The 25,279-nt window shown below is 47.9% G+C and overlaps 2 protein-coding genes across 6 annotated transcripts in view; one reads left to right on the top strand and one right to left on the bottom strand.

Moving 5' to 3' along the window:
* The window catches only part of XRCC6 (X-ray repair cross complementing 6), a 41,039-nt gene extending 40,275 nt beyond the window's left edge, over positions 1–764 (bottom strand). The window contains exon 1 of one of the 4 annotated variants that reach the window (XM_004063539.3): positions 508–764. The gene's annotated coding sequence lies outside the window, so the exon portion shown is untranslated. Of the gene's footprint in view, positions 1–261 lie in introns of all 4 variants that reach the window. The other 3 variants (XM_063705013.1, XM_019018123.4, XM_019018124.3) reach the window with 3 other exon arrangements.
* Positions 744–23,955, top strand: DESI1 (desumoylating isopeptidase 1). 2 transcript variants are annotated; one of them, XM_019018122.4, is made up of 6 exons: positions 744–1,102; positions 14,144–14,165; positions 14,673–14,742; positions 17,844–17,953; positions 18,616–18,738; positions 20,797–23,955. In XM_019018122.4, exons 1-6 carry the CDS (start codon positions 1,015–1,017, stop codon positions 20,888–20,890), a joined length of 507 nt encoding a protein of 168 aa, XP_018873667.1. In that variant the 5' UTR covers positions 744–1,014; the 3' UTR covers positions 20,891–23,955. The 2 variants fall into 2 exon arrangements, with proteins under 2 accessions (XP_018873667.1, XP_018873666.1); XM_019018121.3 differs by having other exon boundaries at positions 19,214–23,955.
* The last annotated feature ends 1,324 nt before the right edge of the window (positions 23,956–25,279 follow it).

Raw genomic sequence — 25,279 nt, 5'->3', positions numbered from 1 at the left:
CTCGGCACTCGGACTGCATGTAAATGCGCATGGGGGCCATCCCAGTAGCTGCCTCATCTCAGCTATCCCTCACGTTTCAGGGCCCGCGGCGGCCCGCGGAAGCCAGCTCCCGGAGGTCCCGCCCCCGACGCCATTTAGACAGTGAGGGATTCCCGCTCCAGGATTCTGTGCTGACTAACGGACCCCCTCGTCCTCAATACCGCCCAAAAACCTCCCCAAATTCCTCAATCACGCCCAATGAGGTCTCAAACGCAGACAGGCCTCAAGCGCAGAAGGGCCGCAAGCGCAGGCGAGCCTCAAACGCAGGCGGGCCTCAAACGCGAGGTGCCGCCTCCTTCCCGAGGAAGGAGCGTGGTCTCGAGTCTGTCGCTGCTCCTCGGATTCGCACACTTAAGGCTAACGCTAACCCTCTAGCAAGGCTATGGGGGCGCGCGAGACCGACCGAGCGAAGCGGAACGAGGCCAGGCCTAGATGGCGAACAACACAAATGGATAACGGCCCGCTTACCTTTGGCGCAGGGAAGCGACCAACTTGGACAGAAGACGAGAATCCACGCATGCGCGGGCCCTGTACTCGTTCCCAATCAACGCCCCCTACGTCATCACGCATGTGCGCACTATATCGCGTCAGGCTGGCACGCACACTCCCCAACCAGCTTCTACCTATGTCCCTGACGAAAGCCAACCCATCAGCGAGAGCCCCGCCCCCTTCGGCAAAGCCCCGCCCCTTCCGTACGTCAGGACAGTAAGCACATGCGCAAAAGTGCATTCCTGCCCCCGCCCCCTCTTCCGTGTGGGCTCTCCCTGTCCCCTTTCTGTCACCTCACAGTAGTCGTTGCCGGTAGCGGGTGTGGGGGCGCGAGCAGCGCAGGGCGGCCTCTCCCCCACCCCTCAGCCCGGGCCCGGGCTCGGTCCCCCCTTCTCCCTCCGCTTCGCACTCCCGTCGGGTACCGGAAGGTCCAAGCCGCTGCCGGGTGCCCGAGGGCCGTCGTGGCCGCCGTCGCCACGGGTCCCAATGGAGCCGCCGAATCTCTATCCGGTGAAGCTCTACGTGTACGACCTGTCCAAAGGCCTGGCCCGGCGGCTCAGCCCCATCATGCTGGGTGAGGGGGAAGGGGCCAGGTGGGCAGGAGGGCGGGAGCCAGGCCAGAGGGTGGCGGCTGGCCGAGGTGGGGAGACTTGGGCCACGACTCACGGGGAGACACATGGCCAGGAGGATGGAAGAAAAGCCGAGTGGAGAAGAGAGTGGTCTGAAGTTTGGGCCATCTGAGCCCCGCTTTAGCCTCGCAGATACCATCCTCACGTTTGAATTCAAGGGGAAGGGATGGAGGAGTCATGCCTCCACCTTGCAGGGGGCTCGGGCAGAAACCGAGCCCTCGAGAGCCCCTTCGACGAGGGTGTGGGGTAAACCAGCGCTGGATCCCGGCGGGTTCTCTGCCTCGCTCGGGTAGCCCGGTGCACTCCTGCCTCCTTGGCGCGGTGTAGGAAAGGTGAGGATGCCTGCCGCGCGGTGCCCCTCGTGGTGACAGAGACACTGCGGAGGTCGGGTGGCTCTCGGAGAACCTTGTCTCAGTGCCAAAAGGAAGCTCCGTTTGCAGTCCCAGGGATAGGTGGGATGGGGGAGATAGAGCTGCCTAGGGACCCAGCCATCGCCCCCAGGTAGGTCAAGTCAGGATAAGAGGAGCCCCGAACTCCAGAATTCACCAAGCAGTCTTCTCCCCACAGTTTCTAAGTTAATTGCTTTTGCTCAAATGGCAAGAAAGCAGTTTTGGGGGAAGTTTGGATGAGGCTGTGTGAATAAGGATTAGTAAAGAAAGTATTTCGGTTTTGCTCCATTAAACTACTTAACTGGCAGGAGAAAAACCAGCCCTCATTCAGTGACGATCACACCTCATTTCAACTTAAATACAGGAATGTCTTGTGTAACACAGGAATTGTCAGGTTTGTAATTTCGGGTAACAATGAGCAGGAAAGAATTCCAATTATTGAAAATTGAAGCTTTGACAGCATCCATTTGAATGGCTAGTTTTTCCTGGCTTCTGTGGAGACACTGGCGAATGATTTAGTTCATCTCTGTGAGACGAGGGGGCAGAGATCAAGTAAGGGAGGCTACTTTTGAGGGCATCCTTCAATGTCCTTGAGTTTCTAATATGTCGTAGTGAATTGAACTTAATCTCACAACCGTGGGTCCATGAGTTGTTTCTATATTTGGCTTCACATCAAAATCATCTAGGGTGCTTGTTAAAAATGCAGATACCCTCATTTCCAACATATATTGTAAATGAGATTAGAAAAAACAAGGTTAGAACAGCTCTTTAAATATGCAAATCAAAGGATATATATGTGCTTGCTTAGGCAAATAATTATCCGTAAGGATACACAAGAAATTGATAACAGCAGTAGCTTATGGAAAGGGGAACTTGATGCCAGGGGAACAGGAGTAGAAGAGAAGCTTTGCTGTAAACTGTTTCTTACCTCTGGACCTGTGTATTACATACACATAATATCTATTTAAAATGAGAAAATTTTAATTATATGGATTCTAGAGCTTCACAAATACTAAATCAGAATCTCCTGGAGTTTTGGTCCAAAAATCTGTATTTTTAATGAGCTTATCAGCTAATTCTTATGTAGCCAACCCATTATTTGACAGGGGTTTGGGCCTAGATAACCAGTTGTTAAAATGATTGAGGCACATCTGAAAGCAAAACTTACAAAGTCACTGAGGAAGCTGTTACTCATTAATAGATTACATCAGTCAAGTGTTTTTTTGTTTTGTTTTGTTTTGTTTTTTGAGACGGAGTCTCGCTCTGTCACCCATGCTGGAGTGCAGTAGCGCGATCTAGGCTCACTGCAAGCTCTGCCTCCCGGGTTCACGCCATTCTCCTGCCTCAGCCTCCCGAGTAGCTGGGACTACAGGCGCCCGCCACCACAGCCAGCTAATTTTTTGTATTTTTAGTATAGACGGGGTTTCACTGTGTTAGCCAGGATGGTCTCGATCTCCTGACCTTGTGATCCGCCTGCCTTGGCCTCCCAACGTGCTGGGATTACAGGCGTGAGCCACCATGCCCAGCCCACATCAGTCAAGTTTTAACTAAACTTCTTGGAATGGCCATTTAGTTGTTTGTTTTTTTATCATAGTGAGGAATCAGATATTTCCTATACGCCAAGTAAAACCTCCCCCTTTACACTGAGTACTTTTTATCCTATTACCTAATAATTATTGGGCAGCTGAAAGGAGCCTTAGGAGTCATTATTTCATTCATTCAGCAGATGTTTATTGAGCGTCTGCTCTATGCTAGTCAACGTGTTAAGGTAAATGAGGTTGATATAATGAACAAAGATGTTCTTTGCCGTCATGGAGCTATCTAATGGGGGGGACATTAAAAATAAATACATAAACAAATAATTAGTTACAAATTGCATAAGTGCCTTCTGCACAGGAAGCACACTGGGTGCTGTGATAGAAAATAACAAGAGAGACCTTTATTTATTTTTTTTTTAGACGAGTCTTGCTCTGTTGCCCAGGCTGGAGTGCAGTGGGGTGATCTCAGCTCACTGCAACCTCTGCCTCCCAGGTTCAAGTGATTCTCCTGCCTCAGCCTCCAGAGTAGCTGGGATTAGAGGCGCATGCCACCACACCTGGCTGATTTTTATATTTTTAGTAGAGATGGGGTTTCACCATGTTTGCCAGGCTGGTCTTGAACTCCTGACCTCAAGTGATCCGCCCGCCTCAGCCTCCCAAAGTGCTAGGATTACAGGCATGAGCCACTGCACCCAGTGAAGAGACCTATTTTAAATAAGGGTATCAAGGGTAGTGACTTTAAAACTGGGAATTTAGGATGAGGAAGAAGTAGCCACAGGAGGGTAGTAAGGGAGTAACAGTGTTCCAGGTAGGAGAAAGATCAACCTGCCAAAGCCCTGAGACAGGAAAGAGTCTGGCCTGAAACTGGAACTGAAAGAAGGCTTTTGTGGAGTGTAGTGGGTGAAGGGGAAAGTGCCGTAACTGAAGATGGAGTAATAGACCTGCCCCCTTCCCACTCCCCGCCCTTTTATATAGATGTAAAGTCCTGGAATGCCTCAGCCAAACATGGGAACATCACCCATTCATTGGGCACATCAGATTCTGATCTGAGGAAATCACCTTGTGTGCTAATCTACTTCTGTCTTCTCTACCTCTTTTTTCCATATTGCTTTTATACCTTTTGCAAAATTAATGAAGAAAGAGTTAGCAAAGCTAGTAGTCATTACTTTCTAGAGTTGAAAACTTAAGGAGAATAGGCATGGTCTTACTGATTCATCCCATTCAGACAACACAAATCTTGAAGTTGGGTATGTCCCAGTTCTATAAGTAGCCATATATTGATTTCCCATTCCTAAATATATTTGAACCTTTAATCAATTTGTTTCCTGATTTTTATGAATTCTAGAAGTATATTAATAGCCAGTATTTATTGAGAGCTTACCATGTGTCAGACCCTTTTTTTCTGAGTACTTTGCGTGCATTATAATCCTCACCACAACTTTGTGAGATAGGTCCTGTTATTGCCTCCATTTTCTTGATTGAAGAACCTGAGAAGTAGAGTGTTAAGGAATTTTGCCCCAGGTCCCAGAGCTACTAGGTGGTAGAGCTGGGTTATGAACACAGGCAGTCTGACTTCCAGAGCTCGCGTTCTCTGTCATTTTGAGATACCACCTCTGTGTAATACGTTCCTTTATAATTGAAGTAAAGTAGATGCCTTCCTGAAGTTTCTAAAGGCATCCTTTGCCAAATGTTTCAAGTTTGGATGAGAAAAAAAGCTGGGTTCAATGTGTATGTGCCACTTATAATCTAGATTTATGATCATGCCTCTTAGTCTCCATTTTCCCAAATTAAATCCATGTGATCTCATCTGCAGTACCCTCTCAGGCTTCAGTTATGTCAGTTCTCCAATGGGAGACCTCATCTAGCTCTGTCGCAGTTCAGGATTGGACTAGATAAAGCCCAAGGTAATTCCCCTTTCCTGAAGCAATGTAAATTCTGTAGTTTTAGCCTGTCCTGTTTTCAGCCTCCTGGAATTGCCTCAGGTGAAGGCATTACGGTTCTATAGCTTTTCATTCACTATGAAAAATGGTCCCAAAATTATCTTCAGCATTCTAATTGAGCAGATAGCCTCATTGCACCTTTTTTCATAGTCACCAATTGCCTAAAATAATTAGCTATTATAAGTGTCCTTCAGTTCCTCCTCTTAATAATTTTGGCTGCTCTTTAAGTTTCTTGACCTCTTTTTGTGCCACAGTACATGCAGAAGTGTGTGTGTGTGTGTGTGTGTGTGTGTTTTAATTGTGGTAAGAAGTACTTCGTATTTGTTTATTATTTTCTGATCAGAAGTTTCGTGTACATGCATCATGTTTATTTTTCTTTACAAGCCCATTTCAAAACTGTTTTCAGATTTAAAGATTTGGAGACATAGAATATATAAATTTCTTGGCAGAATGAATTCTAATGAATATTAGAGATTTTACACTATACTCAATTCTTTACTTCATTTTGTAGTACAAATAGTAATGAAATAAAAGATATGACGTGAACTCTGTCTTCCAGGAGTTTTTCTTTTTTTGAGGCAGAGTTTCACTCTTGTTGCCCAGGCTGGAGTGTAATGACACGATCTCGGCTCACTGCAACCTCCGCCTCCTGGGTTCAAGCAGTTCTCCTGCCTCAGCCTCCCAAGGAGCTGGGATTACAGACATGTGCCACCATGTCCAGCTAATTTTTCTATTTTTAATAGAGACTGGGTTTCACCATGTTGGTCAGGCTGGTCTCAAACTCCTGATCTCAGGCGATCCACCCGCCTTAGCTTCCCAAAATGCTGAACAAACCCCCCTCCCAAAGTAAGGCATGAGCCACCATGCCCAGCCCAGGAGTTTTTCTTAAAATATTATTTTCCTTTAAATAATGAATGTACACATATAACATTTGATAACAATATAAAACAGATTATGATTAGGTGCCAAAGTGAGTGAGTGGTGCAGGAACTATGTTAGGCTTTGAAATAAGAGAAGCCATGGTGAGCTGAGCATGTCAGAAAGGCTTTGGCAAGAGCCTGGAGCTCCTGGAGGGCAAGGACTCTGTCCCCTTCCTTTATGTCCCCAGTGGCCTGTTGGAGCAGGTGTTCAGTAAGTATTGATTGTAGAAATGATTGAGACTTGAACTTAAGCTTGAAGATTAAGTAAAATTTATTCAAATCTGAAAGAGGTTTTTTCTGTTCTAATGCCATCTATTGTGCTTTGTTTTTGATTTTTGTTCACTGAACTGTTTTATACTCATCTAATGAATTAATTTAATAATCATGCAATTTCTTTAAGGCAAAATGGAAAGGAATATGGCTTACAAGGCCCTGCGTGATTCTGCTTTTTTAAATTTTCTTTTTTTTTTTTGAGACAGAGTCTTGCTGTGTGCCCAGGCTGGAGTGCAGTGGCGTGTGCCTCCCAGGTTCATGCCATTCTCCTGCCTCAGCCTGCTGAGTAGCTGGGATTACAGGCGCCCGCCACCGTGCCTGGCTAATTTTTTTTATTTTTTTTATTTTTTATTTTTTTTTGAGACGGAGTCTCGCTCTGTCGCCCAGGCTGGAGTGCAGTGGCGCGATCTCGGCTCACTGCAAGCTCCGCCTCCCGGGTTCACGCCATTCTCCTGCCTCAGCCTCCCGCGTAGCTGGGACTACAGGCGCCCGCCACCACGCCCGGCTAATTTTTTGTATTTTTTAGTAGAGACGGGGTTTCACTGTGTTAGCCAGGATGGTCTCGATCTCCTGACCTCGTGATCCTCCCGCCTTGGCCTCCCGAAGTGCTGGGATTACAGGCTTGAGCCACCGCGCCCGGCCTGTATTTTTTTTTAGAGGAGACGGGGTTTCACCATGTTAGCCAGGATGGACTTGATCTCCTGACCTCGTGATCCACCCGCCTCAGCCTCCAAAAGTGCTGGGATTACAGGCGTGAGCCACTGCACGTGGCCTGACCAGTGGTTTTCAAATGCTCTTTAGCTGTGAAACTCTTCCTTGAAATGAAATCTTCTGCAGATATGCATGTGGAAAACAGGTGAAAAGGAACTTTTTTGTTAAAAAAAAAAAAAAAAAGAGGAAAACAAGGCGGGGTGAGGTGGCTTATGCCTGTAATCCCAGCACTCTAGGAGGCCAAGGCGGGTGGATCACCTGAGGTCAGGAGTTTAAGACCAGCATGGCCAAGATGGTGAAACCCCATCTCTACTAAAAATACAAAAATTAACTGGGCACGGTGGCGCATGCCTGTAATCCCAGCTACTCGGGAAGCTGAGGCAGGAGAATCGCTTGAACTCGGAGGGCAGAGGTTGCAGTGAGCCGAGATCATGCCACTGCACTTCAGCCTGGGTGATAGAGTGAGACTCCATCTCAAAAAAAAAAAAAAAAAAGGATGTAGGCCGGGCGCAGTAGCTCACACCTATAATCCCAGCTACTTGGGAGGCTGAGGCAGGAGAATCGCTTGAACCCCGGAGACGGAGGTTGCAGTGAGCCGAGATCGCGCCACTGCACTCCAGCCTGGGAAACAAAGTGAGACTCTGTCTCAAAAGGAAAAAAGAAAGGATGTAAATTCACTCAATTCATTTTTAATGTTATTGTTGGCTCCAAGTGTTTGGTGGATGAATGAATAAGTGAAAGAATGAATAGGCTGGGTGCAGTGGTTAACCCCTGTAATCCCTGCACTTTGGGAGACCGAGGCGGGTAGATCACAAGGTCAGGAGTTTGAAACCAGCCTGGCCAGCACGGAGAAACCCCGTCTCTACTAAAAATACAAAAAATTAGCCGGGCATGGTGGCGCGCTCCTGTAATCCCAGCTACTCGGGAGGCTGAGGCAGGAGAATTGCTTGAACCCGGGAGGCGGGGGTTGTAGTGAGCCATGATTGCACCGCTGCACCCCAGCCTGGACAACAGAGCGAGACTCTGTCTTAAAAAAAAAAAAAAGAAAGAATGAATAAATAAGGGGATCTTTTTTCTATAGTCCCTATCTCCACTCTATGAATGGATGAGATCCTAAGTGTACCTTGATGCAGTTGAATAGGAAGTGTGGCGTGTAGCTTACAGGCAAATTCAGTGATGATACAAAGGATATAAAGGAGAATAAAGTAGGGTTTGTATCCTGCAACTTTTGAGTTGTTTTTCAGGTGTGAAATAACTGAGGCCCCTCTTCAAAAATCTGTTTAGTAGGAATGGGTTTGAGCTGATGATACATCCATACCTACCAGCTGTACTCCTGAGTCAGTGAGCATGCGCATCTGAGAAGATAGCAGTAGACTGGGAGTGCAGTATGCCAGGGTGGCAGAGTCATTGCAATAACAAGCCAGGCAGCCCAGATTGGGGTTAGGAACTTTGTCCTCAATAGCACTGTGTGTCAACCAACAGAGCTAACTAAACAGAACAGCTCATCTCAACAGATGTTCATGTCACATCTCAGGACCAGGTCCTTTGCTAGGTGCTGGAGTTATAAAGATGCATAAGAAACTGTCCTGGTTACTGAGGCAATTGTAGTCTAACTGGGGAGAAGGACACGTGAATAGTTTCAGTACCAGGGTACTATGAGAACAACTATAAAACTTTCAAATTATAAACCCTAGAAGAAATGAGTTAGCCTTTATTGGGCATGTATTATGTCCCAGACCCTGTGCTAGGCATGTGTCATGTATCGTCTCTTTTAATCCTGGAAATGTTATGAGGCAGGCAGTGTTATTATGCTTTTTTTTACAGAATAGGAAACTATAGTTTAAACAGTGCGTCCAATAGAACTTTCTGCAGTGATGGAAATGTTCTAGATCTGCACTGTCCAATAAGTAACCACTAGTCACATGTGGCTATTGAATACCTAAAATGTGGTTAGTGGAACTGAGGGACTGAATTTGTGCATTTATTTAACTTAAATAGCCACATGTGGTCAGTGGTCACCATATTGGACAGCTCAGGCTTAGTGTTCTCAGCCTCTGCAGTGTTCTCTGTGATCTAGTCCTCCATTACCTCTGGTCGTCTTCTACTTCCCCTCCTCACCCATTCTAACTTCACTGGCCTCCTTACAGGCCTTCAGATAAACCTGGCATGTCATTGCCCCTGCATCCCTCTTTCCTTTGCCTCCTTTAAATCTTGGCTCAAAGCTGGGCCTGGTGGCTCACGCCTGGAGGTGGGAGGATCACTTGAGCCCAGTAGTTCAAGTCCAGGCTTGACAACATAGGGAGACCCCGTCTCAAAAAAAAAAAAAAATTGGCCTGGGTGGTACACATATAGTCTCAGCAACTGGGAAGCTGAAGTGGGAGGATCACTTGAGCCTGGGAGGTCAAGGCTGAAGTGAGCTTTGATCGCGTTACTGCACTCCACCCTGAGTAGCAGAGCAAGACTCTGTCTCAAAAAAAAAAAAAAAAATCTTCACTCAAATATCACTTTCTCAACGAGGCCCACCCTGATCATCCCTGAAACTCCCTTAACCTACTCTTTTTTTTTTTTTTCTTTTTTTGAGACAAGAGTTTTGTTCTTGTCGCCCAGGCTGGAGTGCAGTGGTGCAATCGCAGCTCACTGCAACACCTCTCGGGTTCAAGTGATTCTTCTGTCTCAGCCTCCCAAGTAGCTGGAATTACAGGTGTGTGCCACCATGCCTGGCTAATTTTTGTACTTTTAGTAGAGATGGGGTTTCACCATGTTGGCCAGGCTGGTCTCGAACTCCTGACCTCAGGTGATCCGCCCGCCTCTGCCTCCCAAAGTGCTCGGATTACAGGCGTGAGCCACTATGCCCAGACCCCCTTAACCTACTCTTGTTCATTCTATATCATTCACTATTGCTAACATGTTATGACTTATTATCATCATTATTATTATTGACTGTCCCCTCCCCCCACCTAGTAAGTGTCATGAAGGAGGTTTTTGTTTACTGATGTATCCTTAGTGCCAAGGATAGTGCCTGGAAGGTAGTAGTCACTCAATAAACCATTAGTTCACCGTTTAAGCCAGTAGGATTCACACCCAACCTGTCTACACCAGAACCTGTGTTCTTATTCACTATATTGTACTTCCTCCTTGTAAGCGTAGCATTCCTCACAAAGTAAATGAGAAAAGCTTCATTTGAAAGGAACAGGGGCCAGGCGCGGTAGCTCACGCCTGTAATCCCAGCACTTTGGGAGGCCGAGGCGGGCGGATCACGAGGTCAGGAGTTCAAGACCAGCCTGGCCAACATGGTGAAACCCCATATCTACTAAAAATAGAAAAATTAGCCAGGCGTGGTGGTGAGCGCCTGTAGTCCCAGCTACTTAGGAGGCTGAGGCAGGAGAATCACTTGAACCTGGGAGGCAGAGGTTGCAGTCAGCCAAGATCACACCATCGTACTCCAGCCTGGGCAACAGAGTGAGACTGTCTCAAAAAAGAAAAAAGAAAAAAAAAAAGAACAGGTAAGAGAAAGCAGGTATCCTTAATTTCTCCAGTTTCACTGAACTATTAAATGTCTTCAAGTAAATAAACAAATTGCAGCCATTTAAACAGCTGATTTATAAATGACAGTTCAGAAGGGCACATCAGCTCTATTTAAAATGCAGTGTTAGGCCACATAGAGTGGCTCACACCTGTAATCCCAGTACTTTGGGAGGCTGAGGAGGGCAGATCTCCTGAGGTCAGGAGTTCGAGACCAGCCTGGGCAACATGGTGAAACCCAATCTCTACTAAAAATACAGAAATTAGCTGGGCATGGTGGCGCACACCTGTAATCCCAGCCTGTACGTGGGAGGCTGAGGCACCAGAATCGCTTGAGCCCAGGAGGCGGAGGTTGCAGTGAGCCAAGATCGTGCCACTGCACTCCAACCTGGGCAGTAGAGTGAGACTCTGTCTCAAAAAAAGGAATGTTAGTCTCCCCATTTTACGTATAGTAAACAGGAAAGAGGAGATTTAGTATCTTAGAGCCCAGTGGAACCCAGGGTTTGAAGATGCTCGTCCTAAATGGATTACCACTCCCCTTTGGCATCCAGTCTGGTTCTCATCAACCACTGTGAAATTTCACCTCAGTTTGGATAAGGTCAGAACCTGCCTCACATTCTTTAGGGTGCTATCCCCAGAAACCCCTGGCTAGGATCCCTCTATCCACTTGTGGTCTTTTTTTTTTTTTTGAGACAGAGTTTCTCTCTTTTCACCCAGGCTGGAGTACAATGGCGCCATCTCAGCTCGTCGCAACCTCCGCCTCCTGGGTTCAAGTGATTCTTCTGCCTCAGCCTCCCAAGTAGCTGGGATTACAGGCGCCTGCCACCACGCCCAGCTAATTTTTCTATTTTTAGTAGAGACGGGGTTTCATCATGTTGGCCAGGCTGATCTCAAACTCCTGACCTCAGGTGATCCACCACGCCCGGCCCACTTGTGGTCTTCTGGGCCAGAGCAGCAGATCTCTTGGTGAAAAGCAGACTGATCTCTGGAATTGGAACAGAGGCAGAAGTACTCCGCTACATTTCATTTTCTTGTTATTCCATTTAGCCTGGGAACACTAACAGCAAAGAATGGAATTTTACATGTAAAATAGATATAGCATTTCATATTAATTTGCTGGATGTTGAAATCTGTTCTTAGATTTTACTTACCAATACTGAAGTAGAATTTTTTTTTTTTTTTTGAGACAGAGTCTCACCCTGTTGCCCAGGCTGGAGTACAGTGGCACGATCTCGGCTCACTGCAACCTCCACCTCCCAGGTTCAAACGATTTTCCTGCCTCAGCTTCCCGAGTAGCTGGGATTACAGGTGCCTGCCACCATGCCCAGCTAATTTTTGTATTTTTAGTAGAGACAGGGTTTCACCATGTTGGTCAGGCTAATCTTGAACTCCTGACCTGTGATCCGCCTGCCTCGGCCTCCCAAAGTGCTGGGATTACAGGCGTGAGCCACCGTACCTTGTCTTTTTTTTTTTTTTTTAAGATAGAGTTTCGCTCTTGTCGCCCAGGCTGGAGTGCAATGGCGCAATCTCGGCTCATTGCAACCTCTGCCTCCTGGGTTCAGGCGATTCTCCTGCCTCAGCCTCCTGAGTAGCTGGGACTATAGGCATGCACTACCATGTCCGGCTAATTTTGTGTTTTTAGTAGAAACGGGGTTGTTGACCAGGCTGGTCTCAAACTCCTGACCTCATGTGATCTGCCCGCCTCGGCCTCCCAAAGTGCTGGGATTACAGGCGTGAGCCACCACACCTGGTCTATTTTTTATTTTATTTGAGACAGGGTCTCACTGTTGCCCAGGCTAGAGTACAGTGGCGCAATCTCGGCTTACTGCCTCCCAAGTTCAAGCAATTCTCGTGCCTCAGCCTCCTGAGTAGCTGGGACTACAGGCGCATGCCACCACACCCAGAGAGTTTTTTTATTTTTATTTTTAGTAAAGCCTGGGTTTCTCTGTTGGCCAGGCTGGTCTTGAACTCCTGGCTTCAAGTAATCTGCCTGCCTCGGCCTCCCAAAGTGCTGGGATTACAGGGGTGGGCCACTGTGACATGTCTGAAGTAGAATTTATTTTTATCTTGTGGAATTCTTTACCCTTTTCCCCAAGGAGGTCATTGTACCTAATAAGAGCCTCCATTTATTAGACATCTGTATATCACATACTGTGAAGCTTTCTATACATTAACATTACCAGTCACAGCAACTCCGAACTGGAGAAACAGACTTAAACAGGCTGGGTAAACTTGCCCAAGATCCACCACTAGGAAGTGGAAAATCCAGGATCTGAACCCATATGGTCCCCTTAACTATCTCTGAGGATGCTATGCCAAGTGTGTGGTGGCTCATGCCTGTAATCCTAGCACTTTGGGAGGCTGAGGCAGGTGGATCACTTGAGGCGAGGAGTTCGAGACCAGCCTGGCCAACATGGCAAAATCCTGTCTCTACTAAAAATACAAAAATCAGCCGGGCTTGGTGGTACATGCCTGTAATCCCAGCTACTTGGCAGGCTGAGGCATGAGAATCACTTGAACCCGGGGGGCAGAGGTTGCAATGAGCCGAGATCACGTCACTTCACTCCAGCCTGGGCAACAGAGAGACTCTGCCTCTAAAAAAAAGAAAGGCACAGGGCAAACAGCGAAGGTAGCAGTTAGCAATCAGTAATCTGCCATGTCGCGGTGTGAAGTGATAAGCAGGAGTGAGTGGGTGATGTTTGCTGACACTCCACGTCTTTCAGTGCCCTTCCTTTGCCTCCTGAGCACTGCTGTAGAGTATCTCCCATGGACTCTTGTGATGGTCTGCTTGGTCTGCTCTCTTCCCTCCAATTCATCTGCTATCCCACAACTACAGTTATCTTTTCCGAACATGGATCTGATCAAGGCACTCTCCAGCCTCACAGCCTCTTTGAGTCCAGGCCTGCCCGCTTTGCTGGCCATCCTGTTGGCCGCTCCTCCCCTTGGCACCATCACTGCCCCCTTCACTCTGTCCTGCAGGCTTTAGACTTCACAGCCATGCATGTGCACATCTTGTTCTCTCCCACAGAAATGTCCATCCCTGCCCTTACTTGTCATTGGTAATGGAAGCTCACAAAAGTAGTTTATTATATTTAGCACCTTATTTTTACCACTATGATACAGCGTATTAACATTGTGTTTTAGTTAATTATTTGTGTGTCTCAGTCCATTTGACTTTGAGCTTCTCAAAGGCAGGAAAGTGATACGTTCCTGTTTGCATTTCCACACCTAACATTGTTTCTGGCACATAGAGGTAGAATAACAGTGCCTTAACTATTTAAATGGATAGCATTTGCAAAGTTTTATCCTATCAGTTTCTGAAGGATTTCACCTCAATGAAGAAATGAGTAATAACATTCATTGTATTACTATAGTCTTACTGTACGTGAGACAGAGAAGTTAAAAAGGCATAGCTGAATTGACCCCAAAGAGGAAAGAATAGCAGACATAAAACTGGGGTACCTTTATACTAGTGTTTTTAATCTTGCATTCTGATAAAAGACTCTCATTACTTTTCAACTTACTTACACTCTGTCACCTAAAGACCTTACTGGAGGGGACTTGCATTCCTAGAAAGTCCCTCAAGAGGTTTATGACAGGTTACCCTGGGTTTGAGTGATGTCGTGAATTTACCAAGGCTGAGGGGCCACTTATTCTAGTCCCAAGTGGCTAAATCTCTTCTTCTCTCCACAGGGAAACAACTGGAAGGCATCTGGTAAGTTGGGTGGGTCTCCTTACTTTGACTAGTTTTGAAACAAGGCAGCACTCTATGCATTTCAGGTTCTAGTCTGTGGCTTCCAGGATGAAACCTAGCTCTCCATGCTATAAATCTTCAAGCCCTAAAGCAGTGCTTCTCATCAGTTCTTTTGCTCTCTCACCCTGGGACATTTGGCCATGTCCAGAGATATTTTTGGTTGTCATACAGGGAGGAGGATGCTACTGGCATCTTGTGGATAGAGGCAGGGACGCTGCTCAACAGACTAGAATGCACAGGACAGCCCCACACAACAAAGAACTATCCAGCCTCAAATGTCAATAGTGCCAAGATTGAGAAGCCCTGATCTGTGGTATTTATCATATTCATACCTTTGGTTTGTTGGTTTTATAAGACTGGTCCCCACAGTCCTATCCTTGGGCAGAAATTACTCTCATTGCATTATGGTGTTTGCTTTTTCTCAAAGTTTAAGTTTTCTGGCTTACTGTGTCTCTCTCTGTGTGACAGGCACACATCCATAGTTGTGCACAAGGATGAGTTCTTCTTCGGCAGTGGTGGTATCTCCAGCTGCCCCCCGGTGAGTGTCTTCCCCTACACTCTGTCCTGCAGTCTCAGGTTCCTGGGGGCTCCTGTAGACCAGGAGCTTTGCTTCTACTGTGGACTTCTGGCATTGTTCCTCAAAGCCACCTGAAGACTCGGCTCGATAAAACCTTTCCCAGACACCCCAGCCAGTTCCTCTCCTCTCTGTTCCCATGGCACGTGTGGGTCCTTCTGTCTCACAGAGAACATGTTATGGTGAAATGAGCTGTTTCTGGTTCTCCACAGGGAACTGTGTAAGCTCCTTGCGAGCTGAGACCTTCCATCTCCATCCCCTGCACAGTGTCCGGCTCATCCTAGGAACGCAACTGATGTTAAGCTGAATGATAAGGGCCCTGAGAAGCATCAAGAGTTTCCCAAACTGAAACAGCCAATAAGTGACACCAGTCCTAGAAACCAGGATTATCACACTAAAGCCCACACCCTTTTCCGAAAATTTCTTTTTTTTTTTTTTTTTTTTTTTGAGATGGAGTGTCGCTCCGTCACCCAGACTGAAGTGCAGTGGTGCAATCTCGGCTCACTGCAAGCTCCACCTCCCGGGTTCGCGCCATTCTCCTGCCTCAGCCTCCTGAGTAGCTGGGATTACAGGTGCCTGCCACTACACCCAGCTAATTTTTTGTATATTTTAGTAGATATGGTGTTTCAGCATGTTGGCCAGGCTGATCTCAAACTTCTGACCTCGTGATTAGCCCACCTCGGCCTCCCAAAGTGCTGGGATTACAGGCGTAAGCCACAGCGCCCAGCCTTTTCCAAAAATTTCTATCAGCTATCCAAGTGTTGTCACAGTAGGTGCTCAAGCAATGGCCAAGCAGCCATTCATTTTGGTTGTGTGTTTGTTTGTTTTTGCTACATCCTACAGGAAGGATTTTTTTTTTTTTTTTTTGAGACGGGATCTTGCTCTGTCACCCAGGCCAGAAATGCAGTGGCACAGTCTTGCTTACTGCAGCCTCCACCTCCCAGGCTCAATGAATCCTCCCACTTCAGCCACCTGAGTGGCTAGTACTCAGCACCACCACACCCTGCTATTTTTTTCTATTTTTTTAGAGATAGGATCTCCCTATGTTGCCCAGACTGATCTCAAACTCCTGGGCTCAAGCAATCTACTGCAAAAGCCAGAATTCTCCCACTGCTTTTGGAATAAAAGCCACAAAGCTCAGCATGGCCTCCCAGGACCTACCTGATCTGGTCTCTGACTCTGACTCTGACCAGCCTCTTTTAGGTTGTTCCCTCCCAACCCTCACTCTCTTCTCATTCTTTGAACACACCGTAGACATTGAAACCTGCACTCTGACATCAGTACACCTTCTTGATCCTTCACCTGGTTACGCCTCTCCATCCTTCAGATTTGAGTTGTGTCACTTTCTCAGGCAAGTCTTCCCTGATCCCTCAGACCGGGAAGGTCTCCTGTCATACATACTGTTGGCATTCTGTACTTTTCCAGCCTCCCCTTAATTGCAGCTCATAATTATATACTGGTTTATGGGATTTTTCAGTTTCCCTTCCCTGCTAGACTAAGCTTCTTAAGGGCAAGAATCTCATCTATTTTGTCTACACCACAGCCCCAGTGCCTAGCATAAGGCCTGACACACAATAAGTTCTCAATCCATATTTGTTATATGAGTGAATAAGAGGGGTCAAAGAGTGACCTTTTAGTTTCTTACAACTCTGAGATAATTGTTCTCTGCCTACCATGGTTATCTTGCTCACCATGCTTTCCTCAGTGCCCAGAACAATGTCAGCTATGTAGGAGGTGCTCAGTGGCTATGAATGAATGATCTTTTCAGGGAGCTCTGTTCTGGAGTGTTATCCCTTCCCAGATTTGTTCTCCTGCTGATCCCGTTGCTTCCCCAGTGGCTGGTTTCCCCACTCAACCTCAGTCTCTCCTTCAGTTTTCTCTGGCAGTCTGTTAACCACATGGCTGAGGGTTTTCTGTAGGCCTTTCGGGAGCCATTAACTCCCTTGCCCTATGATGGTGATAGGGCAAGGATTAGGCTCACAGATCCAAAAAGAACTGAATTATGGAAATATCTGCCAGCCTGCCAGATTTTTCACCGTCCTCGTTTTTCCATTATTACATGGGATATCAAGTATATCATAAGAAAAACTGGCTGCATACTTCATGCAAATAGGCATGGAGAGATGGCCTGTGAAGTGTGAGCCATTTCTGTTGTCCTGTTCTGTCCTCATGATGAGACATACTGGGGACAAAAGTAGACTTCAGATTCTGGGTTTGTCTTTCTCAGCTGAGTAAGTGGACAGCATCAGGAGTCAGCTGCAAGAGAATCAGCTTCCCAGGGCCCCCCCTCCCCTCCAGAAACAAGAAGTCCGACTCCTAACCATGCTGCCAGCACATGGCAATGAAAAGTGACCAGAAAGCTCTAAGCCAAGCTTGTCCAACCTGCAGCCTGTGGGCCATACGCAGCCCAGGACAGCTTTGAAAGTGGCCTGACGTGAATTTGTAAAGTTTCTTAAAACATGAGTTTTTTTATCTTTTTTTTTTTTTTTTAAGCTCATCAGCTATCATTAGTGTTAGTGTATTTTGTGTGTGGCCCAAGACCATTCTTCTTCCAGTGTGCCTCAGGGAAGCCAAAGGATTGGACACCCATACTTCTAAGCTATTGCATCCTTGATACAAATAGCGAATCGCATTCTTCATCTGCCCAGGGTGCTCTGCAAGTTAAATATGAAGTCAGGCTGGGCGCAGTAGCTTACACCTGTGATCTCAGCACTTTGGGAGGCCGAGGTGGGTGGATCACTTAAGGTCAGGAGTTTGAGACCAGCCTGACCCAACATGGTGAAACCCTGTATCTACTAAAAATACAAAAAATTATCTGGGCATGGTGGCAGGCACCTGTAATCTCAGCTACTTGGGAGGCTGAGGCAGGAGGATCACTTGAACCCGGGAGGCAGAGGTTGCAGTGAGCTGAGATTATACTCCAGCCTGGGTGACGAGAGAAACTCCGTCTCAAAAAAAAAAAAAAAAAATCAGAACAGAGTGTTTGTGGTCTACTGTGGGAAGCCACATTAAAACATTCAGTGGAGATGGTAACTTAATGACTTTCTTTGGGTTGGCTCTTTTAGGGAGGGACATTGCTTGGGCCTCCAGACTCTGTGGTTGATGTGGGGAGTACAGAAGTCACAGAAGAAATCTTTCTGGAGTACCTCTCCTCCCTGGGGGAGTCCCTGTTCCGGTGAGTGAAGACAGGGGTGGTGGTTAGTTGTGTCTGTCTCCCCAACTAGATAATAACCCCTGGAGGCAGCTGCCATGTCATATCATCCTTATCACTCAGCACAAGGCCTGGCCCAGTTTTTTGCTGAATTAACATGAAGAAAAGGCAGTTATGCTACAAAAAGCTCTAAGTTGTTCTGATACAGATATTCCTTCAAACATACTTTCTGCCGAAATTTTTAGAGGAAATAAGGGCTTTTCATTCCTTCTGATTAAAATTGGCAAGCGCTGTTCTCAACCTGTATTGGCCAAGTTTGCAGAAGGAAAAACAGGGTTTGCAGAAGGGTTGGGATGAAATACAAACTTGAGCAGATTTTCTCTGAAAGAGGCTTTAGTCAGTTTCAGTAAGGGGGTAAACTCTTAACACCAGAGTTCTGCTTTCGTGAATGTAAAGATTCTCCTGAAACTGTGTAGGAGCCATGTCTTTTCAGTTTCTCCTTCCCTTAAAAATCAGTTATTAATGGCCAGAATGGCAAATAAGCAGTGCTTTTCTGGTGTATGAGACGGGGAAAATCGCAATCCTCACATTGAGCTGTGCTCACCATTCCACTGCCTAGCTTGAGTTATTCCACATAGACGCTTGCTGGTTTCTCATATATGTTCTGCAAACCTTTCAATGTACAGAGGTGAGGCCTACAACCTCTTTGAACACAATTGTAACACCTTCAGCAACGAAGTGGCACAGTTCCTGACTGGGCGGAAGATTCCTTCTTACATCACAGACCTGCCCTCTGAAGTTCTTTCCACGTAAGTGTGGCCTCTGTCCCTGCCCCTGCCTTGGCCAACCTTGAAAATCCCCATTCACGGTCAGTGCCCTTCCTCTGGCCCCCATCTGCCCTCCCAACCAGGTGGGCCTGCCCTGATGGCAGATTCTAACACAGAAGGCTGCCATTCTCTCCACCCACTGATGCGCACCTGTATTACCTCCACCTTCAGAGCTAGACCAGCTCTGCCCTGGCCTAAGTGCAACCACAGAACTTAGACACCCACTTGACACTGGCTTCAGTACTTGCACAAAATTCTGGCGTCTGTCTTTCCCATTGTGCTCGAAGCATGCCACTCCCCAGAAGCACCCAGTTAAAATGCAATGTTAGACAAGCAGAGAGGGGGTCAGAAAAATAGTAGGGGGGCTTGTTTTGTAGCTGTTGATTTGCCTTACACTGCACCATGAGCTCTTTGACTCCCTCAACGACTATGTTCTACTTGCCCTCATGTATTACAGCACAGTCTTCAACAGATGTTTTCTTCAAGAACACTCTGCAGCCCGTTCTGTCCTGATGTGCCCCAAGCCTTGGAAGAGCCTTGCAGGCCATCATCCAGGCAGTATACCCCGAAAGGACACAACACCCCCAAAGCCATCTCACCTCCTCCCTCTTGTCGTTGATTGCATTCAGGCAGCCTCTGCTCATTCCAGGACCATGTCTATTTGCTTATTCTGACTCAGTTTCTCCTGAACTATGGCCTTATTTAACAGAGATCCTGGCAGGTTTCGCAGGCCCAGCAAGGTGGGCTGTTTTTAATATCTGAGGAAGCACCTCCCAGGAAGAGCTTGCATAGGAAACAAGACTGCTGTGGCAGGCTGGTGACGAGCCCCAGTCCGCCAGCCCTGGCCCTGCCTTCCTATCATTCGATGAGTTTGCAGTCCCACAGCTCTGCTGAGGGATCTAGGTTATGGGGCCCTGAGCAAACTGGAGTAGCCAGAATGTTCTTGCTGTTATTATTTTATGGGTGGAGTTCCTGGAATTGTCTGAATTAGGTTTGATATTTCTAGGTTTCATCTGTCTATACTTCATTCCTTTAAACTTGGAGATGATTTTCAAAAATGGCAGTATCCACTGAAGAAAAAGCCAGTGACTTAAAAGTTTTTGGGCAACCTTATTTATGGTTGTCGTAATCATGGAAAATCTCCAAACTCCAGTATTTGTAGTATTTTTTCCATCTGTTACTATGAGAGCAACCTAGGAGTCCTTTAGAAAGGCATTAATGGCTGGGCCCAGTGGCTTATGCCTGTAATCCCAGCACTTTGGGAGGCCGAGGCAGGCAGATCACTAGGTCAGGAGTTCGAGACCAGCCTGGCCAACATGGTGAAACCCCATCTCTACTAAAAATAAAAAATTAGCCAGGCGCAGTGGCACATGCCTGTAATCCCAGCTACTTGGGAGGCTGAGGCAGGAGAATTGCTTGAACCTGGGAGGCAGAGGTTGCAGTGAGCCGAGATCACGCCATTGCACTCCAGCTCTAGGCTAGAGGTAGACTCTGTCTCGGGGTGAAAGAAAGGCATTAATACTGGCAACCTAGCATTTGTCATTTTTCCTGAATATTCCCTGTACTCCCTGGCAGACCTCTGTTCCCGAAAAAAATCCAGTTGTTTGCTGTCCTCACCCCTTTGTCTTATTTTTCATATCCTTCTTCTTTTGCCTCAGTTTCCCTGCTTAAATTTGATCTTTTCCTTGCTCACAAGAATTAAAGACACAAGCACATAGAGCACAGAAAGTTCTAGTTCTCTGTATGTAGCCAGCCTACTCAAACCACAGCTAACCAGGCTCTAGAGGTGAGGCCCTGAGGAGGGAACCCCAGGAATAAAAATACAGAGCAGGCTATTTCGGAGATGCCCTCCAAGAACACTGGTGTGTGAGGCAGGTGGGAAACTTAAGTGAGGTGATGAGGTGCTCTTTCCTTCTCTGCTGGTGCTGCTGCTGCTGCCACCAGTGCCCACTCCTCCTCCCTACCCGTGGGCAGCGCAGGGTGTGTGACAGCAGGCCACATCCCAGAGCCCACCCCTCTCATGTCTCTGTTTCCTTGCAGGCCCTTTGGACAGGCACTTCGGCCCCTCCTGGACTCCATTCAGATTCAGCCTCCAGGAGGGAGCTCCGTGGGCAGACCCAACGGCCAGAGCTAACAGGACTGCCTGGGACCGCCCTGCCTCACCAGGGCTTTTCCTTTTTAAACAAAACAAACCCTACCAGATTTCTATTTTATAATTTTACATCAGAGCTAACAACCAGGGGACGGCTTTTTAAATTTCCCAGGGAAGGAGACCGTCAGGCCGCATGTAGACAATGCTGCTAAGGAACAGAACAAAATGCCACCCCTTCTAATAGTATTATACTAATTTATTAAGGCTGTCTTGTCTGTGCGTTCACTTCGGACGCTGTTTCCTAAGCGTCCTCCACACTGGAGAAAGGGAGGGGCTTTGTTTAAACAGAAAGCGAGTCACAGTTTGCGGGAGCCCCAACCTAGAACTCTTCCAGAGAACACTCACGCTCTACCCAAGTTGCCAACACCTGTGGGACCCAGGTGAGTTTTAGAACATCCATGACCCGGAAAGTTACTCTAGTGTTAAATGAACCAAAGGATTTGGTGTACATGGGACCGGTTTCAGGATGACTAACCTAACCTAAGTGAACTCTTTAGCCCCAACCCTCACCTTCCCTCCCTAACCCCAAGCAAGGCCAGTGCTGGAGCAGCCATTGCCTCAGGATCAAGGGAGTAACAGCAAGTATCAGGCCGGAGAAAACAGGATAAAGCCATTCCTCCTTCCACCTAGATGGATTGCCAATCTTCTGCCATCAATTTTGGGAAACCTGCCTTTGTGCCCCCGAGGCTGCCTTTCCTCAGCATAGCTGACTTGTCATAGTGGATGAGGTCTGGGCTGGAGCAATAGAAGCCAAGGCCTTTTTTCTGCAAGTAATGATGTAGGTTATTTGCAGTCTCTGTAACCACCATCCAGGCCAGTACGCAGTATTTAGCTGGGGACCAAGGGACGGGATTCCCTACTCTAAGAAAATACATTGTAATTATTATTATTTTTTGAGACGAAGTCTTGCTCTGTCACCCAGGCTGGTGTGCAGTGGCATGATCTCGGCTCACAGAAACCTCTGCCTCCCAGGTTCAAGCGGTTCTCCTGCCTCAGCCTCCTGAGTAGCTGGGATTACAGGTGTGTGCCACCACACCAGGCTAATTTTTGTATTTTCAGTAGAGACAGGGTTTTGCCATGTTGGCCAGGCTGGTCTGGAACTCCTGACCTCGGGTGATCCACCTCCCTTGGCCTCCCAAAGTGCTGGGATTACAGGCGTGAGCCACCGCCGCCTGGCCAGAAAATACCTTTGATATGGAAAGAATAATGATGTGAGGCCTGGCGCGGTGGCTCACGCCTGTAATCCCAGCACTTTGGGAGGCCGAGGCAGGCAGATCACTTGAGGTCAGGACTTCAAGACCAGCCTGGCCAACATGGTGAAACCCCGTCTCTACTAAAAATACAAAATTAGCCAGGCATGGTGGCGCATGCCTGTAGTCCCAGCTACTCGGGACGCTGAGGCAGGAGAATCGCTTGAACCTGGGAGGCAGAGATTGCGATGAGCCGAGATCGTACCAGTGCACTCCAGCCTGGGCGACAGAGTGAGACTCCATCTCAAAAAAATAAAATAATGAAGTGGAATCAAGGTGGCAAGAAAATTTAGAATCGTTTCTGATAGGGACTTTCCCTTATCCTAAATGTGTTTTGAAGGCACACATTATTTCCATTGTCATTCTGACTTTAGAAAGGCAGGTTGGGGCATGAGCGGGCATTTTCCTAATGACTTGCTGCTAGGAGGTTATAGGCAGGGAACAGTCTGGGAGTCTGTAATCCAGAGAGACTTTCAGATTCCCTCTCTTCACGTGAACCTCCATTAGTTAGATTTTGGGAAAGTGAGCGTGAAGAAGGGACTCAGAGCTGCCAGGTACCCAAGTCTCAGGTCTGACATCCTTGCGCCCCTTCTGCCACAACTTCTTGCCACTTCACGGACTTGAATTATGTTGCTTCTTCCTGGAAGTCTGGCCTGCAGCACAGGCCTTTCCTCTCCAAAAAGCTGCTGCTCATTTCTGGCCCCATCTGCTGCTATCTTTGCCATCAGCCATCACAGTTTGGCATCATCAGAGTCTCAGCTAGAGGAGCTGTCATTCTGCCTTAGTGTTTGCCTGCGACCTGACCAGGGGCATGACCAGCTGGGATGTCAAGTGACATTTGGGAACTTGTAGAGGCCAAATGATTGAAAGTTTAATTCTTCTCAAGACCCACTGATTTACCAGTGTGCATGGAAAATAATAGATTAGAGCAGAAACTAGCAGAGACTGTTGTATAATCGTGATCTACTAGCAGAATTGGGCCCAAAGAGAAAGAATTTCTGAGGCTGGGTTTCTTCTGGGAGGGTAGCAGGTTGGTCTTGGCCAGTGCTCTGTTTCCCACCAGTGTTGTTCCCTTTTCCAGCTTGCCTGGCCCGGCTCTGTCTTCCAGGGTCCTGCTCCAGACCCCTCTGCCTGGGGTCTCCCCTCCATCCAGGGGGTTCTGGGCATCACAGCTCCTTTTTTTCCTTTCTCCTCTCCCAGATCCAGTTTCAGCTGGTTTGCTTCTCCCAGCAAGCACCCTTAGGCCCAGGAGCAGCTCCCCTGAGAGAATTTGAGTCACTGATTTCCTTGAACAGCACCCCCCTTTATACTAGCAGCCATTTGTGCCATTGCCTGTGCCCTAGGGTTTGTGGGGAGAGAGCGAGGGATCACTGAGCAGTTTTCCCAGAGCTCCATGGGAAGGCAAGCTCTCCCTCCCAATGGGAGCCCCACTGTCACTAACTGTAAACTCAGGCTCAGGCTTCAACTGCCTACCCCCATCCTTACATTTCTGTCTGTCCCAGCACCTCAGGAGCATTCTCATTGTGGCCGGCTAACTCCGCCTGGATGTGAACAGGCAAGCACAGTGGGAAATGAGTCACGTACTTGTATTGCACAGTGGACACCTCTAGAGGTCCATTGGTTTAAAGGGATAGGGAAGGATGAGGGATGAGACCATCACCCCCTCCCAGAAGTAAATCTGGTATCTGAGTTTTCTTTATGCCCTTGAGTCAAACTAATAACTGTCTAGTACGGAGGTGTTTGCTGGTTTTCTTCGGTGTTTTTTCTAATGCAATAAACTCATTTCTGCCTGCTGCATTTGTGTGGTGCCTGAATCAGGTCTGCACATGCATCCAACATGAAGCGACCCCAGGCTTTTGGGTCCCTTGGAGCTTAAGTCTGCGGGGTCTGGATGTGTCTCCTTTGCATGGTTGTGAGCCTGTAGATAAGAAGTGATAACAGGGAAGGATGTCTGAATTTCACCACTGGTTTATAAAGATGGGGGAAGGGCCCAGAGAGAATATCACTTGCCCAAGGTCACCTTGCAGCTGGTGCAGCTCAATGCTTTGTCTGATAACTTCAAATTCTGTAGTCTTCCTCTAGCTATCAGGAATGTCTGACCTCACCGAAAAGTGTTCACTTCTACTTTCAACTTGGCTCTAGGTTGGGTCTGTGGCTCCTCATGCCCAGACAGGCTGTAGCTGAGAGGGCACGCAAGGAGCCTAGTGGGGGCCTGGCACACCACTGAATGTGAGCCCTTGACCACAGAGCCTGGCTGCTCTTGAAAGAGGCAGAGTGTGTCTGGGACGAGGCTGCCCCACTGGTTCCCAGGTTGGAGAGCCAGGCAAGGTCACGCTGCAGTGAGAGTGATGGATACCAGGTGGCGCTGTGGCCCTGCACACCAGGCCCAGCCTACTGCCCAACGCCCAATGCCAGGCTGGTCTTGGGTACCCTCGGTCACCTCAGTAAGCTCGTCCAGCTCCCCTCAGCCCGTGTGGCCCCCTACGAGCCCGTGGGGTAAGAGCCAAGCTCCTTGTCCTCATTTATCAAGGCCCTTCTCAATCTTGTCCTTGAACACCCTGGTCCTACCCCACACCCTGCTGCAAGTGCCAGTCCCAGTCCCTGTCACTTCTGGTGGTTTCACACTTCCAGGCCTCGGTTCACCCTTTGCTCCACCTGGATCCCCTTTCCCCACCCCTTGTTCAGTGCTAAAGGCCCAGTTCCAGCATGTCCTCTGACCTGTCCCCGCCCAGAGCTGACTCCTTGCTCCCATGGGTACACCTCCAACGCACTCCCACCAGCCCAGTACCTCCCAGGGCAGGGCCTGGCATGGGGTGAGCCCCAGATTTTGAGACCATGACAAAGGCCTTGGATCCTTTCTAAGTCCCTCCCAGTATGACTCCGCTCCCCGCCCCTGGCTTGCAAGGTCAGGAGAGAGACTTGCCCAAGTTCTCACAGTTCTGGGCTGAGCTCTGACCTGCAGAGCCCACTGACCCCAGCTGTCAGGCTGCCGCTCCTGTTCCACACCCCCAGGTGGAACACTGTTGTGGCCTGGGCCATATCTGTCCCCATTGACTTTGAGAGAGCCCCAGAGGGCCTGAGCCAACCCAGCAACAGCCTCCACCTCCTCCTACAAAGCCTT

The sequence above is a fragment of the Gorilla gorilla genome, chromosome 23, assembly GCF_029281585.2.
Source record: "Gorilla gorilla gorilla isolate KB3781 chromosome 23, NHGRI_mGorGor1-v2.1_pri, whole genome shotgun sequence".
Classification (NCBI taxonomy): Eukaryota; Metazoa; Chordata; class Mammalia; order Primates; family Hominidae; genus Gorilla; species Gorilla gorilla.
The sequence above is the reverse complement of the archived record's forward strand: the minus strand, read 5'-3'. Positions and strand labels throughout refer to the sequence as shown.

Excerpts from the sequence above, each read along its gene's own strand:
- DESI1 (XM_019018121.3), top strand. The coding sequence starts at position 1,015 with ATGGAGCCGCCGAATCTCTATCCGGTGAAGCTCTACGTGTACGACCTG. Across the intron at positions 1,103-14,143 it reads GCTCAGCCCCATCATGCTGG|GGAAACAACTGGAAGGCATC; the intron begins GTGAGGGGGAAG and ends TTCTCTCCACAG. Across the intron at positions 14,166-14,672 it reads AAACAACTGGAAGGCATCTG|GCACACATCCATAGTTGTGC; the intron begins GTAAGTTGGGTG and ends TCTGTGTGACAG.